At 31.3% G+C, this 17,791-nt stretch overlaps 1 protein-coding gene across 3 annotated transcripts in view; it reads right to left on the bottom strand.

The window, feature by feature from the left end:
- LOC110025092 (puromycin-sensitive aminopeptidase) overlaps positions 1 to 17,791 on the bottom strand; it is a 31,769-nt gene extending 13,978 nt beyond the window's left edge. The window contains exons 1-16 of one of the 3 annotated variants that reach the window (XM_020725366.1): positions 17,699 to 17,791; positions 15,995 to 16,075; positions 15,788 to 15,826; positions 14,680 to 14,814; positions 6,187 to 6,262; positions 5,959 to 6,035; positions 5,320 to 5,433; positions 5,157 to 5,231; positions 4,255 to 4,362; positions 3,694 to 3,906; positions 3,547 to 3,608; positions 3,181 to 3,208; positions 2,985 to 3,071; positions 2,875 to 2,900; positions 2,014 to 2,077; positions 1,845 to 1,925 (exon numbers count right to left, since the gene is read on the bottom strand). In XM_020725366.1, the coding sequence (XP_020581025.1) occupies positions 1,845 to 1,925; positions 2,014 to 2,077; positions 2,875 to 2,900; positions 2,985 to 3,071; positions 3,181 to 3,208; positions 3,547 to 3,608; positions 3,694 to 3,906; positions 4,255 to 4,362; positions 5,157 to 5,231; positions 5,320 to 5,433; positions 5,959 to 6,035; positions 6,187 to 6,262; positions 14,680 to 14,742 (1,074 nt within the window). In that variant the 5' untranslated portion in view covers positions 14,743 to 14,814; positions 15,788 to 15,826; positions 15,995 to 16,075; positions 17,699 to 17,791. Of the gene's footprint in view, positions 1 to 1,844; positions 1,926 to 2,013; positions 2,078 to 2,874; positions 2,901 to 2,984; positions 3,072 to 3,180; positions 3,209 to 3,546; positions 3,609 to 3,693; positions 3,907 to 4,254; positions 4,363 to 5,156; positions 5,232 to 5,319; positions 5,434 to 5,958; positions 6,036 to 6,186; positions 6,263 to 14,679; positions 14,815 to 15,787; positions 15,827 to 15,994; positions 16,076 to 17,279; positions 17,457 to 17,698 lie in introns of those variants that run through there. The other 2 variants (XM_020725363.1, XM_020725365.1) reach the window with 2 other exon arrangements.

Below are 17,791 nucleotides of genomic sequence, written 5' to 3'. Positions count from 1 at the left end.
TCTTTCATGTTAATGTTAAGAAACCATTTCAAATGGAAACTTCTCGCAACCCATCAACTTTTTCAAATGTATGCAAGAACATATTAAATGTATGTATGAAAACTTTATTTTATACTTTTGATATAAAAAAAATCATATCTTTCAATAAATATAGAATATAAATAAAAGACTATAATAATGATCAATTCAAATTCTAGTATTTTAAAAATGATTTAAAAGGATTTTCTTACTTCTAAACATTTTGAGTGGCCATTGTTTATGTAATACAACCAGCATTGCCAACGTTAAGAATGTGAAATAAAGCATGATTAATTAGCTTAATTCATTTTGGTTAATAAACTAATCCCATAATTAATTTTAATAATTATATGAAAATTAACAAAAAAAAATGTAAATAATTAAAGGGTTCATATTTTTCTCTTTCAATTGAGCAAACCAAAACAAAACCTTAAACCTAGAATCACAGTTTTATTTTGTGATGTACAAAATTTTTTAAGATAACTAATTATAGAGTATGGAGCAATTAGCATGCTTAAGAATCTATGTTTCTATAAAAATTGAGATTAAGATAAGATTCCATAGAAAATTATTATATAGTATTAATGAAGTCATATTGTATAATAATTTTAGCTAGACAATTTGAAACATTCAAATTGACAAAATTAAGTTTATAGTTATTTAGAAAATATCACTGATAAAAACTTACTAGCAATTTAAATAAATGAGTATTGATGATGTGTAATTTAATCCACGTGTATTTATCTCTTATATATTACAACAAAAATATTATCAAAATATGGCTTATTTAAAAGATGCGTAAGATATCTAGGTATTGAAATCAACTTAAGTTAGACAAAGCGAAGCTAAACTTGTAAAAAGAGATAAAAAAAAGATATACTTCACTTTATATGCATATAAGTGAGAAAAAAAGTTAAAATGACCCTTAGGCTATTTACGAGAGGTTGTTTTGGTCTCACACTATATAATGTGTCTAATTTATCCCCTCCACTTCACACATATCGGATACAAAATAGTAAATTGGATCAAATCTGATCTAAAATAATCTAATCGTGGGATTATTTTGAATCATGTTTAAGAAGTCAAGCGCACAAAGTAAAAAAATTATATAGTTGAAACTAAATAACTCTCAATAAATAGTCCAAGAATCATTTTGACATTGTTATCATATATAATTTTAGTTATAAGGTTATGTGCTTCCTTATGTAGAGATTAATGGTATATTAAACTAGAAAGCATTTAAAAAAATTAGTCTTAATGTTATAAAAAGTAATCTTCAAACAATAAACTTCATATAGATTTAACTAATGGAGTGGTTGAAATTAAGCATAGCAATAAATCCATGCAAAGATGGAAGTTCCATAGTGATGCAAAGGATAAAGCTAAGAATCTAAATTAATATGTGGGTAAACTCAAATTCTACACCAAAGAAAAATTCTTTTCTTCTAAGCCTAATGCATTCAGCATGATATAAGATTCATGTTTCTTAAACGCATGGATAATGTTATTATGACAAGATTTTTATCCTTGTTTGCATTCAAAATGATCATTTATATTGTTATCTATTAATACAAGATTTTGAATTTGTAAGATGAGATTTCTTCCCTCACTTTATAATTTGTTAACCCCAAACAAAACACAATCTTAAAATAGAATATTCTTATAGCCCATACATTTAATTTCATTTTCTCTTTCATTTACTTCTCAAAAAAATTGAATAATCATTCAGAAAACCACAGAATAGCTTTTGATAATTTTTTTTTTTTTTTTACATTCCATACATAGATTTAGCGGAGAAAACATGCGCACTTAAAAATAACACTAACCTGAGGAAATTGGTAGCTCCGGAGTTTTGAAACATCAGCTATACGCTTAACGGTGCGGTTACCCATGTCTGACGAAAACTCCTATAGAATAATGCAATTTATGACTCAATACATCAAAATTGTGAAACAAAATACAAACGAAAGGTCAATAAAATGAAGAGGTTATAACCTGATCCCTGAAGACCGTGAGCCCTTCTTTAAGACTCAACTGAAACCAGTCGCGGCAAGTCACTCTAAGATAAAACGGTCCAAATTTCAAAAAAGCTTCATGCTTTTTATGTGTACCCACACTCGCATAAATATGCAAGCATAGTCTTTCATGTAAAGTGCCGAAACAGTCCCTTGATTGTTTCATGTGGCCATTTTTGTCCCAAAATATAAGTATATAAAAGTGTCAAATTTGTCCCTAGACTCTTTGAATTGAGGCTGAAAAAGTCCTCCATGAAGATTATTTCAGATATTAAAAGCGTCTGAGGACTAAACTGACACTTCTATAGACTATGAGACTAAAATGATCCCCAACAAAGAGTCGGGGGACTATTTTGATACTTTCCTCCTTTTATGTACAAACATAACTCAGATATTAAATAGAAATATAAGACTTCAAAGAGATTTTATCCATATAGAAAATCAGCAAATTCACACAAATAAAAGGAATCCACAATAAGCAACATCATGCATCAACATTAGCATTCTGACAAAAAAAATAAATAAGAATAAATAATAAAGCATCAATAGGAAAATAAAAAGAGGCATGTCCGTTCATACCACCCAATTCCTAAGTATTTACATATCTAATACCTAAAGTTATTGTTTTTACATTTCTACCACCCAAATCTTTCATATCACATAAAAATACCCCTATTTTAACTTTTAAAAAGTGTGGTGTGCACATACTCATGCTTAGGTAAAATGACATATATGTAATAATTGAACTTTAGGTGTTAGATATGTAAATACATAGGATTTCAAAAGCATTATCAAAATAAAGCATTATGAAGATCTCAAAAGCTCATTAAGAAGAAAATACCTGTTGCCAGTCCAGTTATGAAAATACTGCATATAAATATGAAAAAAAATCAAGAAATAGACCAAATGAGATGAGATCACAAATACATAACATTGATAGACAAAGCTTACCTCATGACCAATTACACCCAAAATTGCAGCATAGTCTCCATCAGAAGCAGTTTCAGGAGATGCCAAAACAAGCTTAGAATTGAAAATCTATGATGCACATTTTTATGGATTTCAGACAAGTCACCCAAAAGAGAACAAGAATAAATGTTTGGAATTTTCAAAATTCAAATGACTTGAGAGATGCACAAAAGTTTACATTAAGGCTCTTGTTCTCCATGGCACCCCTGAAAATATACAAATCAATTCCATTAAGGCAAAAGAGAAAAATGTCACAATAGTCCCAAAGTCTATAAAAGGGCCAATTTAGTCGCCAAACTCTTTCAATATGAGCTGAAATAATTGTCATAGAGCACTATTTAAGCGCCAATTTAAAGAGTTTAGGGGACTAATTTGGCACTTTTTATTCTGGGACTTGAATGACCTCATCCCAATAGTAGGGGTACTATTTTCGCACATTACTCGTTGGAAAAATCAAGTAATTGCAAAACGTTTTATTAAAAAAAAAAACAGCAAAGTTTTAAAAAATTAGCAAATATGAAAAGCTCATGCACGTTCAGCTTACATGTTAAAATCAGGAACAGCCACAATATTGAATAAATCTAGATCATATTCTAGGCCAAAAACCTGTTATAATAAATGAATAATTCACTTGTGATGATAACCACAGTAGATAACTCGTGTGAAGATACAAAGAAACGAGAACACTCACTTCCTCATCCCATTTCATAGCTGCCTTAAGAGAATACATAGCATGGGCCGTCTTCGGGACATCGTGTGGTGGTGTCCAGATTCTCAAAAACACAGTTCTTCCAGATTTTGTTACAAATGTATCATCTCTGCTTTCTAATTGTCCAGCAACCAGCGCGAATAAGTAACATGGCTTTTTAAAAGGATCCTCCCAGACTACATAGTGCCTCCCACCCTTCAAGTTTATGAGAAATTATATAACACAAGTAGTCCACTATCTTAAAAAAAACAATGTAAAGGCACCAAAGGAAAAAAGTGGCCTTTACAAGCATACCATACAAATCTTATTACACATTTACACATATCTAATGCCCAAACTTTCATATTTACATAAATACCACTCAAGTCTCAAGCATTACATCAAAAATATCACATTTTCTTACATAAGTTTTAACATCAAAGTTTTATAAGTGCAAATATCAAACTTTAAGTTTTAGATATGTAAATACATAAGAATTGTGTGGTATGTATGTAAATTTCCCCCAAAAAAATCAGGATTAGTGTAACATTATATGAAACTTACCTCAAGGTCCCCTTGCTCGATCAGGTTCCCATTAGAAAGCAATACAGGATACAGAGTTTTATCTGCTTCGATTCTGCAGGTATACCTTGCCATGATATCAGGGCGATCCTAAAGAAGTAATTACATTAACAACAGCTGCCGCTTGGACAAAATGTTTTCAATAATAGAAAAAACTGGAGATAATTACAAGACACTAATAATCTAATTAATCCATAACCTAAGCGCCAAGGCCTTTTGTGGATCACTTTGTTTTTATTTTTACCTTCGCTTTTAAAACCATACTTACTTGGGACTTGCTTGGGATTAATTTTAGTTCTTGTCTTAGCTTTCTCTTTTATTTCTAAAATATGTTTGTTTAGTGTGTTTTTTTCATGTTTCTATTTTTTTTTGTTTATAAAAACAAATTAACATGTTTTTGGAAGACACTCGAAATAACTTTTAGGACTTTTGATTGTTTTTAAAAATAACAATAATATAATCAAAAAAGTCAAACATATTTTGCTCCAAATCAAAACAATAAACAAAACCAAATAAATATAAAGCATAGAAAATAAAAATAAAAGTGATGCTTTTTTACATGTTTCTATCTTTTGCTTTAAAAAAAAAATCAACTTTTTAAAAAGCACTTAAAACAACTTTTAAAAGTTCAAAGTGTTTTTTAAAACAATCAAATCTTATTTAGACATAGCAAACATGTTTCATTTCACCACAAAATATGAAAAGTAAATAAATAAAAGCAAAATATAAAATATTAAAGATATAAATGATCCCAAACAGCCTCTAAATGTCAAAAAAATTTGAGGATTTGAATCGCCAAACAATACCAATAAAAACTCTTTCCGTGAATTGCCAAAGTGAAATACATTAGAAGATTAGAAGCACGAGAAACCAAGTAAACTAACCTGATAGAAAGTGATCTTCCGAAACCCCTCAGCCTCACATTGCGTGCAGAAGTTGTCCTTCGTTTTGTAAAGTCCCTTAAAACACGAAAAGGAAATACAGCAAACATGGACAAAGCAATTGTAGAAAAAAGAGAATCCAAATATTTTATTTAAAAAAAATTACCTCCAATGACGTATTGCTTTGAGGGTATATCTCCGTTTCAATTTCCAGAATGAAAGTGGTAGTGGGTGGGGAGGACAATGTTAGATGACGTACATCCAAATCATAATCTTCTTTCTAAAACATGAGGACATATGCAGAATTAAATTTTTTTTGTATGAGAAAACATAGTTAAACGAGTAACTCGAATATTTAGTTCTATATCTAATATTTGTGCCTAAGCTTTTTTTGGAGTCAAGTTTCAAAATAGTCCTCTGCCTATTTACATGGGTCCATTTTAGTCCCGGAGTCTTATAAAAGCGCAAATTAGTCCCAATACTCTTTTAATATGTTGAAATAGTCCTCAAGAAGGATTATTTGGCTGTATGGAAGGATTGTGAACTGTCTTTCACGCTTTTAGCAACAGTTCAATCTTTCTCATACCACTCCCAAATATCATCATTAGAGGCCACAAAATCATTGATATTAAACATATTCAGACTAAAAAACACATTTTTTTAATTACAGAAAGAATAACAAACTAACAACTGATGATAAAAGCCAATTATGGTGTAAAAAGCTACTGATTTCCAAAGTCCATAAAACATTGATTTCCAATAAGACAGAGCCCTCAAAAGGTAAGAAGAAGCACAAAAAGAATACCTTTAATTCCTTCCCATCAACTTTAATTGATAGCAGCTTAAGGTCAACACCGTTAAGTACCAACGGATATGATGCACCTGAAATCACCAAATCAAACCTTCAGAAAACTTGAAGTATCCAATTTGAGTTAACTGGACAAATCAAACGAATATGTAATTTAGGTAGGAAATGCAAAAAGAAAAATGTGGTGGAATGAAAATAAATTTGAAAATTAAAAAAATCACTTTCCTTCAGTTCTTGGATATACAGAAATTTTTGAATGGACGAGTGCCTTGTCTTCACCAAGTATGAATTTCAAATCAACCTGAAAAAAATATTAAAAAAAATATATCAGGATATTCAGGATGTAAGCTGCTGGGGACGAAATTCAATGCAAAAAGTGAAGTTGATGATAAATTGGAAATGTGAAAAACAAAATAGAAAACAATAGTGGAGAACATAAAGTAAAATTGTTAACAGAGAAAACAAGAAATATAAGTTAACATGCAAGCAAATCAATGCTATCATTACACAAAGTAAGCATATTTGTTCTCAATCAGGGGCGGTTTTAGAAATTTATTAGATGTCCTTATATTTGATATATATGTCATGGCATGAGTATATTTTTCGAAAAACTTTCAAGTATTGCCCCCCTTAAGCATTATAATTAATTAAGCTGACATTTTTTGGAACTCTTTAATTCGCCTCAAAAATTCAATTAAAATTTAAGTTCAATATTCAACCCTGATTGATTGGAGCAGGCAAGAAAAAATGTCCAGCTTCAGAAAATCATATCACACATTTTATAAAATTAATTAATCTAAAGTATTTCTCCAATTCTTTATTGAAGCTTCACTACTTTCGCAAATCAATACCAGTTTGACTATAGATCCCTTTGCTATTTCCAATATGTAAAACTTTATGAAGATGATGTTTACCCATGCATTTTAGTAAAAATCATGTAAAGATTCTGTAGAATAATAAAGAAATCAAAAATTTGTTTTTGAAGTGCATCATGAATCTGGAAAATAAAAAATATGAAGAGAATTCACTTGAACATATACATTTTTTTATTAAACAAAATAAATATATAAAAAAAAAGTTGCCCTAAAGAATGATTAAAAAATGTTTCATAGTAATAGCTCCAGACATTCTAAAAGATATTACGAGAGCTGAATCAATTGGAATAACATATTTAATAATTAAGGAGCTTGGAGATAGTTTATTTTTAATTTCGATGAACGAATCTCATAATATATACACAAAAGAGGAACTTAGAATCACCATTAATTATCAAAAGCATAAAAAAAAGTAAGATAGTGTAAATGATATATTTTTAACAAATATCTAAAATAAGACCATAGTTTAAAAATGTACAATCAGGTATTGAGACAAATTTTGTCAGTGCGTCAAGGCATAAGTCTTGAGGCATTTTGCGGTGTAAGCCTCAAAATAAATAAACTACTTTGAGCTCTAAAAATTCGCACCCCATATTCCCTCGATATAATGAGAGAGCTTTAAGTAAAATTTTGGACAAATTTTTCAAAAAATATATTAGATAGAAGATAAAACACTACACAGAGATTTCACCATTATTTTGCAAGGGCTTCAAGATTAAGGCTTCAAGGTTTCTCATAGGCGCAAGCCACCATATTTAATGACCCCTCTCGATGAAAAAAGAGCACATTCGATCAAGGTTAGTCATTAGACTTAGGTTTAAGGTTAAAAAATTATGATCATAAGCTTAGAGCAGATGGTGAAAAGAATGATAATCAATCTAGATTAAATAGTTTCGATGTTTTGAGTTGTCATGGTCCCTAAGTTATTTAGTTAGAGGAGATAGTTGGCCCAACATAATATAAGAATCCATATCAACAACTATTGAGTTATTTCGTCCAAGAGAATCTTTTAGACATAGGGTGGATGTTTAAGGGGATAAATTCAAGTTGATCTTAACTAATATAGAATTTTGCGTCCTATCAAGTATAACCTACAATTCACCACTCAAAGAAGCAGAAAATCATTTGATAGCATACAGGTGATAGTAGTAATCATAATATAGTGGAGTTGTTGGGTCAAACTAACTGATTAAGGCTGTGTTTCGGGCAAGTTGTGCTTATCCAGATAAGCCACTTATCTGGAAACGTGGACTGCGGGGTTCAATCCGCTTTTCGCGTTTATTTTAAAAAAACCAACTGCGTTTTCAAATAAATTGCTCAAATGCAGTTTCAAACGGTGATGCGGTGTTTCAAAACGTCATCGCAGCGAATAAGCTGTCCCAAACGGAGCCTAAATGACTCTAGTCACAACTGCCACACGGACAAAGAATGTAGGTCAAATCCTTATTGCCACATATTATTTTGAATGTAAACTTAACAATATGCTCAAAAATTGTTTGGTTTGCTATAAAATGAATACAATGTAAAAGTAGAATATTGTGTTTAAAATATATTGAAGTTATTTGGTTCAGTGTAAAATAAAAACACGACTTAATAATTTGTTTTTTGGTTCAAAGAAAAATAAAATTAATGTAAAATGCATAACTAAAAAGTTGCAACGGCGACAGACGGCTCGCGATAAGTGGTGGTCTGCAGATCGCAACAAACAAAAGGCGAGTTGTGGTAAGCAATGGTAATGGGTTGGAGGCGGTGGCGACGGTGGCGGTAGCTATGAAGAAGATTATGGCGAGAGACGACGGGCAGTGGTGGAACGTAGCAAGTGGCGACTGGCGGCCGACGACCAATAGCGTAAGCAACAATAGCACAAGGCAGCATGTGAGCAGTAGCTGATAGTAACATTGGACAAGTGACGAATTGTCACGACTCGACTCGAGCCATGAAAACAATAAGGGAACGAATGGCCAGATTGTGTGAAATAAATTTTTTATATTAACTTTCAATTTAACAGATAAAGCGATATACGATCTAAATTAAAGTGATACAGCTAAAATTTACCTTGTTGATAGTTATTCGTGTCTTCTAAAAACGTTTTTTCGTCTATCAGTCATCTTTTAATAATTTAATTAAACCTAAAAAGTTAGTTAAAACAACTATGAGCTAAACGAGCAAGTGAATATTCACACTCATAAACTACAGTAATTACAAGGAAGAAATAAATAATATGCATGTCAGCTAAACTGTTTAAAAAAATCAATACAAATATTTCATGTTATTCAAAAGAGTCTTACTTTACCAATAAAATATCAATATCATTTCATACTATACAATCGTTACAGAAGGTACCGTCTAAAAAATTGTGTCAATTAAGACGCATCAATATCAATATCAGTTTACATTTATGTGCATGGGTGCATTAGTGGTCCCCCCTAGTACCATTAAGATGTGTTCTATCATAGTCAGTTATGCACATACAAGCAATCAACACAAACATGTTCATTCAATCATACTATATAAAACATACACTAAAATACATGAGTAAATAACGACAATATTCGCAATCATATAACCAATAAAGAAAAGAATAACTCAATCAGAATAAAAAATCCACAAATAACATCAACCGCAACCATATTTGAGAAGAAAAAAATTATTACTATAATTTAAAAGTACAAACACTAATTTCGATGTCCATTAATTTGTTTTGACTTCGGTTCATCTAAAATTGAATGAATAAAATAAACATGATATTCATAATATATTTTAATTTATTTATTATCTTATTACAAATTTAATAACTTTTTTTTATTATCACATTTTTATTTTTTAATTAATAATATATGTATATATATATATAATATTATTATTAACATTAATAATAAGATTATTATTATTATTATTATTATTAATGATTGCCTTTAACCAATAAGATTGAATTTAATTAATATAAAGTTCCTATAATAAATTATAATAACTCAAATTATTAAGCAAGTTCCCTTACTCCCCTCTCTTGTGCCCTAGATCACTCGAACTGAGGAGCATGGCTCGGTCGAGCCTTTACTTCATGCAGGAAAGCCAGTTCCAGGCACCTACAACTGCGAGAGCCCTCCTCTCCCTCCTTCCTGCTCACGAATGACCCAAATTGAGAGCCTGGTCTACTGCACGAACTCACCTCTTCTTGTCTTTCTTTTTCTCTGCATGACAACCTCGTTGATTCCTCCTTTGAGCTCGATAGAGTCATCGTCGCCAGACAACAATGTCACCCCACTTATCCTCCTTTGTCGGATCGTTTGTCAAGTTCGAGTGTGCAGGAACTCCCGCACTCTCTGCCTCTGCATGACAACAGAGTTGCCTCCTTCATACCCTCGCATCGTCTTCCTCTCCTTCGCATGTCGTTGAACCCACGGGTAAGTCAATTTTTATAGGTGAAATCTCCTCCTAAACTTCTGACCCCTAGATTCCTCTCGCTCTGTTCGGTTGCCCCGACTCTTCACTTCGTCTTCCTCACTTCTTCATTTCCACTTCCGTCTGTTTGTCTTTTCTTTTTCGATTCTACTTTTTGCCTCCCCAAAGTTGAAACGATTCACCACACGAATAGTAAAGACTGTTAGTCAAAGACCAATGGGACACAGCTGCTGCAAGTAGTGGTCGATGGGTGAGCAGCGGGCTGCAATTGTTAGTGACAAGTCGACTATGGAGAGCAACATTTTACACAAAACATTGTATATAAAATTCGTTCCGATCCAATGAATTTCAAATACAATGAAAATGAACTAAAGAATGAATTCCAAATGCATTGTAATTTTACACTATTAGTAAGTCATCGAGTGAAGCACACAATTTTTGAAGGTCCTACAAAAGTAATGTAGTGCACTCCTTTTGCAACAGCCACACAGGCCTAACAAAAGACATCAGTTTCGTGCGAGCTAAGGTTGAGGTTGAATTTGTCAACCTTGATAAACTAGGATAAACAAGTGCAAAAGAATTGATGAAACTTGCTTTTAAGTTTTATATTATATATTTTATTTAAATATTTTTTATATTTTATTATTCAAAAATTTGATCTTATGAATAGACTCGTCCATTTACGATATGCATTTACCACGTCAACACAACTATCATCACAATTTTTTCAAGCATTCCTATTATTCATAATTGTAATGCCAATCAAAATTTATCACTTAAATATCAACAGGGCATCAAACTTGTCAACTTCTCCAAAGAAAAGGATCGGAGTGACTCAGTGGATTCAGTTTTTTTAACTCTAATTCTTGTCAGAAAAAGGATCAGCCTGAAAGGAGAGAAGGGTTTGGAAGTGAATTAAGCTAACTTGTAGAGGCTACAACCATTGATGTTGCTCGTAGTCTGCAAGAGTGAAGCAAGGGCTAGGTTTCTTGTGACCTAGAGTGAGAGAAGGGTGTCAAACAAAAGTGGAAGATGTGATGGCTTGGAGCAATAAGTCAACAAATTGTGGTACATGACCAACCCCAAGAGAGAGCTAACAGAGAAATATGAGGAGGGTTGTGGTCATAGGATAGGTAGCTAAGGGAGTAAAAAGCGGAGTTAAAGAATGCAGGGAAAGCAAGGCAGGATTTAAAGTTTCAAACTTGGCAATGGGATGAGAGGGGAGACGGCAGGTTTTTGTGCATGTGAGCTGAGAGTAGATGTTTGGTAGGGCACACCGCAACTTCTTGTTCTGTGCAAAAGGGAGAAACAAAGGGAGTATACAACATAAGGAGAGGGAGTAAAAAAGAGTAAAAGACCGTGAGGAGAGTCGTGGCAGTCAGTTTTGAGTAGCACGAGAGGTCACAGAGGAGGAAGACATGTATTTTATCTGCAAGTAGAGAACATGGAAGGAGTGAGAGATGTTGGATTGCCTAGAAGACGAGATGGTGATGGGTAAGTATTAGTCTCTTTTTTTTTTCTATTTTGTCTTTGTCTTTTCCTGCGAGACAGGACAGAAGCGAGATGGGTTGGAGTTACCATCTACTATAGAGTGCAATCCAAGATTTTGTGGCTAAGGCAAGGAGAAGATTTGATAAAAAATTTTAATTAATTATTCTTTAAAAAATAGTGATACTTAAAATTGAATTATTAATGTATTTCTTTATCATCATATATTTCCATGTCTCTCGTATTTCCCGTTTTGTGAGTTGTCTCCTTGTGCACATGGATGGACACATGCAATATGAACATCCTTTCTATAAAATTCGGAAGTTTTGCACATACTCATGTAGTCTAATTTATGAACAGGCATTGTTTGAGCAATTTCGTCAGTGAATGAGACATTTCAGTTTTGATCAATCGGCATATCATTCATCATCCTCAACTTTCATCGAGAATGATCAAATCGTCTCATGAGAAAGTTGTGGAGGTCTATAATTGTGCAAAGCAAGAAACAATATACGAAGTTTAAAATATAGAATAAGAAATAACATATAAACATCATAGTCTAATGTACTATTTTAGCATCCTAATAAAATAAAAATAACGAACGGTTCAAAGTAAGAAACAACATGTTAACGTCCAAATATTAAATTACAAAATAATAAAGGTTATACAAACATCGAAGTAAGACATGATAATATAAACATTCAAAATAAGTTTGGTATAATTAGTATCTCTCCTAATATTTTCATTTATTGAAATAAGACAATAGCAAACAACTAAGGTTAGAATTTTTAAATTCAAAAACCTTCATGGCAGTTATTTCTTAATAAGCCATCATTAGAACCATCTGCATAACAATTTACTAGCTCCCTCACTTCGATCCTCAATGATATACATATTCTCTCATTCTTCGTCTTAAATTTCAATCATCTTCCTCTTATTTAATGAATATCATTAGATTTTAAGATAATGACTACGTTGTTAGCAACAATTTCAATTACATCCTCAATGTATATCATATAAATAATTAGATATATTAATTAGGATTATTTCTTTATTTACTTTAGAAGAAAACTCTAACTCTAATTGTTATTTCTCATTAAAACTGGGCAATACACACCTCACATTATGCGAGACATAAGCCTCATATAATATTGAATGAGGCGTAAGCTTCATTATGAATATTTTAAAAAATTATTGAGATGAGCCTTAAAATGGACTTCATATTGTGAAATTTTAAACCACAAATAAGACTATAATATATAATATCAAGTGTGACTACTTAATTAACAAAGTTTATTTATTTTGCGAGCAACATCACATTGTTATTCCCATAAGGGCAATAAATGGGTAGCTCATGAAAGTTCTCATCATAGAGTTCAAAACATAACAAATTTATAGCATTATTGAGTTGAAATTTTCAGCACAGCTATTGATATATAACTTTAAGTGTTAAATAATATCATTTTACAAAGGCAAATATTGAATTGCTTTTATAGGTTGCATGCTTGACCCCAAATTGCCCATTCAATAAATTAAAAAAAAAATTAATAAGAAATTACACATCTTAATAAAAATAATTTTCATCCAATGGATATAATGATTTTTATAATCACTTTAAAACTTATATTATAAATATTCAACTGATGCACAACTTTATACCTTAAAAGGCCCCGAAAGCCTTACCAAAAAAAAAGGTCCAAAGAATGAATGCTACTTTATATTCCATGTTTTTAATAGCAATACTTTTTAGTACAAAAAGTGTTGAAAGAGGTTTTCTACTTTGAATATTATGAAGAACTAACTATGAAAATAAATTGGATATGAATGGAAGAGTGATAATTTAGCCACTTAAATTAAAAAAGAAATATTAGACAATAAAGACAATGAAATAATCATTCAACGTTTTCAAGATATGAATAGTAAACAATCTCAATTACATTTTTTTTTAGCATAATATATTTTATCATATATTATTAACATATTTAACAATTTTTTTAAAACCATCAATATTATTCCTAAGCCTGTATGAAAAAGATCAATCGGTGCACCCGCTATAAAAATTCATGGCTCCACCCACCTAGCCCAAACTTAAAGGCATTTTCAAGCTTTAATTTATGATTTCACCCACAAAGTAGTCATATAAAGAGCAAACCTACCAAGGTTCATCATTTTGAATGCCTGACTTCCTCAAAAGTGGCACTAATGCAAAAAAGTGATGCAAAATGCCGCCAATACGCAAAGTAAGACCCACCAAGCCTTATCACTATAAAGTCACAAAACAAGATTGACCGATACAAATCTTCATATAACCCACAAGTTGAGAGAAAAAATTGCCGAACTAACCAAAAGAAATACTGCAAAAAACAATCACCTGACTTTAGAAAATGTTTTCCTACGCTTTCATATACAAATCACTAAAGAAAAAGCTAGAAAAAGAAAAGAAAAATGAACAATATTCAACTAAATATCTACATCCAAAATGCAAAATGAAAAAAAAAAAAACTAAATACCTACATCCCAAGAAATTAACAATATACCACCGAGTAAAATTGTCACAATATACCACCGAGTAAAATTGTCACAATGCTAAGCTTTAAGAGTAAAGTGTCAAAAGAGTCCCCGACTATTACATAGAGTCGTTTTAGTCTCAAATTTTATAAAAGAGCCCCCATGGTATTAGAACTCAATTTTAAAATATTCAAGGACAATTTTGGCACTTCTATAAACTCTAGGACTAAAACGGTGCCATATAAGTAGTCAGGGAGCTTTAATAATAATAGAATTGTTAAAATGTATACAATGAAAACCTACAACACTATCATGAAAATGTAGCAACAAAAGAACAAGTACTGGAAACAGTTATCTAAATTACAAAATGGAACATAAACTAGTATGTGCTGGACTTTCATATGAAAATAAAATAGAGTACAATAAAAAGGACTGAGTATCATACCGTATCAAAATAATAATCAGGTATCTTATAGTTCTTTAAAAATATTTCTTTCGGGGTATCCATCTTCAATTCTTCACTCTGTGCAGGAAGGGGTTGTGTGGCTACTGAACAAATAAACTTTTTGTTGGCTGCCCTCTGGAATAAAAAATAATCATTCACTAAAAAAACTAAAAAAGAAATTTATATATGAAGCATATAATTCTTATTTACTTACATATTTCACACATAAACTTTCATAGTTACCATAAAGCACTTTGGTGCTTTCAACCTTTGCATAAAAAAAGTTATATTTGACTTTAAAGAAATGGTGATAGCCATATATTTTATGTGATATTAAAGATTTGTTATGTGTGTAAATATAAAATTTTAGGTGTAAGATGTGTAAATACATAGAATTTTGTGCTATATATGTAAATGCCCCAAAGTAAAAATATATTCCACGATCCATCATGAATAACATAGGAAAAAGGGATGGCAAAAAATGGGGGATCTTGTTGCATCTGAGGAATCAAAAGCATATATTTTGATTTTAGTAATCATAATCTATAACCATATACTAATTTTAACAGAGAGAAAAAGTTTCCCTTGTAATTATAAAACAAGAAAGTTTCACTTTGAAATGGGCTTTTCTTAAAATTTATAAAGTACAAAATTTAAAACATTGTAACAAAAATTCAATCAAATGTTTCCAAATTTTGAAAAAGAAAGAATGCCAGAAGGTGGGAAGTAGGCAGCCGTTTAGCAGTAACAAAAAAGTGGGTTATTGCTAAAGGGTGAAATGCAAAATTGCTCGCTATCATCATCTAATAAATGAAAACCAGAGCCCATGATTGACATTTCTCACTTTAGTGAAGGGTATTTAGGAAAATTTCAAGTACCTAGCAGCATTGGGCCCAATATGTACTACAAAGACTTCAGCTTAAAATGCAAATCAATTATATAAATGCATTGTTTAACGTTTCTACTGTATGATCTCACATCAAAACCATAAATATTCGCATAATGTAAATATACAAATTATGGTAGAGAAACAAAACAGTCAATCAAATAATGAATAACGCATTTGCTGCAATGATTGAAGGAAAATATCAATTTTTCATTATCTTACTGATGGAAAAGAAAATAATGTTCTCCTCCTAAGCACACCCTACAAAAAAAAAGGAAGAAGTAAGATCGAGGAATTCCATTAGAGATGAGTTCAAAAGGCAAAGGATCGTCATGAAAAAATAAACCAGAAAATGACATCAATAAACATTATAATAGAAAGATGCATAACAGAGTGCTAAAACAGTTGATGGAACTTTATAAATCTTACCTCCTGGGTGAGACGAAAATTACTTCTGAAAATTTTTTTCTCTTGATATTGTAAAGTACAATGACACCGACTATCCCAGACCTATAAAGAGTGGTCGAGACAAATAAAGGTTATAAAAATTTCAACAAGAATTGAACATGAAATGGCAAAAGAATAATGAAGAGGAAAATCTTGACACAGTAGTCTAAGCTATTCTAATCCAAATTCCACATAATAGTTAGATTAAAGTATGTGGCATCATTGCCTATTGTCATGCATAACAACCGATAATATAAACATAAGGAAGATTTACATACATACCACTCAAATACTATGTATTTACATATCTAATACCTAAATTTCAATTTTTACATGTCTATGCATGAGAAGTGAATTTCATTTTTTAAAATTTAAAATGATGATATTTTTGATGTGATATGAAAGAGGCATACATGTAAAAAGTAAAGTTTAGGTGTTAGATATGTAAAAGTGTAAGAATTGGGTGGTATGTATATGAATGTCCCATAAAGATTAAGACAAGTGATAAAAGGTCAAAATAGGTCTTTCTTCTTAGATCCTCACAATCACACAAATATAAAGCAATGAACGGGCCTCATAATGACACGCCAAGGGCATATAGAAAAATGGAGAATTACAAGGTACACCTCTATGAAACCTTTACACAACTAAATCTATATATTATTCGAAGATATAAATCAGAACATATCTAAATGCACACCCAATTCAACTTCTAATAAAAGGGGACCTTCACATACATACCACTCAATCCTTGTATTTACATATCTAATACCTAAAATTTGCTTTTTACATTTCTACCCCCGAAATCTTTCATATCACATAAAAAAAACCACTAATTTAACTTTTAAAAAGTGAAACACACCATCTCATGCAAAGTTAAGATGCCATATATGTAAAAAATGAAGTTTTGACGTTAGATATGTAAATACATAGGAAATGAGTGGTATGTATGTAAATAAAGTCACAGTAAAATCTGCCGCAACATCATAAATTTACACAAAAAGCAAACATAAACGCTTGAACATTTCAAGCCAAATATTAATCTAACAACTACAGAAATATACAAACAGAGTTAAGATGGGCAAGGTGTAGACCAGAACTAAAAAGAGATAGAATTCAAAGATTGCAATTGAAGAAGTACGCAAAAAAGAAAAAACAAAACACAAAAAAAATGATTCAGGAATGGAGTTTTAGGGTTTAATCAAATAGCAAAAGGATTGGAAAGAAGGAGACAGCAGCAGAACAAGAAACAGGGCAGTGCAATAACATTTTTGGACGAAAGCAATCCCAAAAAACCCCTCTTCGTCAAACTTGAAACTTTGCTGGGAAGAATCAGCCGAGCCATTCAGCCAAAACCGATCCCTTCAAGTTCTGAAAGAAGATCAAACCATTCTAAATTCTCATGGAGCCAAAGCAAGAAAATATGAAATCGGAAAAGATGGCCATAAGAATCAGCAGAACTTAACCCTAGGGGGGCAACTAGACAGGGTTTTTTACCATAAAATGTGGATAAATAGAATGATGGACGAGAAAATTCCCAACTTATTGAAAAAATTCGATGAAAAAACATTCTTAAAGATTAAAAATAGGTGATTCTATTGGAATACAAGGAAAAATGGATCAAAATTGTTTTAAGGAAAAATGGATCAAAATTGAAATTGTTTTTTTTTTTTTAATCAGATTTACCTTATGATCGGATTGAACACAGAAGCGGGAAAAGATTCTCACACTGGAGCCGGAGAACAGAGACGTCTTCCGAGGTTTTAAATAGCTGACTAA

This window comes from Phalaenopsis equestris, unplaced genomic scaffold (assembly GCF_001263595.1).
Source record: "Phalaenopsis equestris unplaced genomic scaffold, ASM126359v1 Scaffold000288, whole genome shotgun sequence".
In the NCBI taxonomy this organism is placed as follows: Eukaryota; Viridiplantae; Streptophyta; class Magnoliopsida; order Asparagales; family Orchidaceae; genus Phalaenopsis; species Phalaenopsis equestris.
Note: the sequence above shows the minus strand (reverse complement) of the source record. Positions and strands in the feature narration are given on the sequence as shown.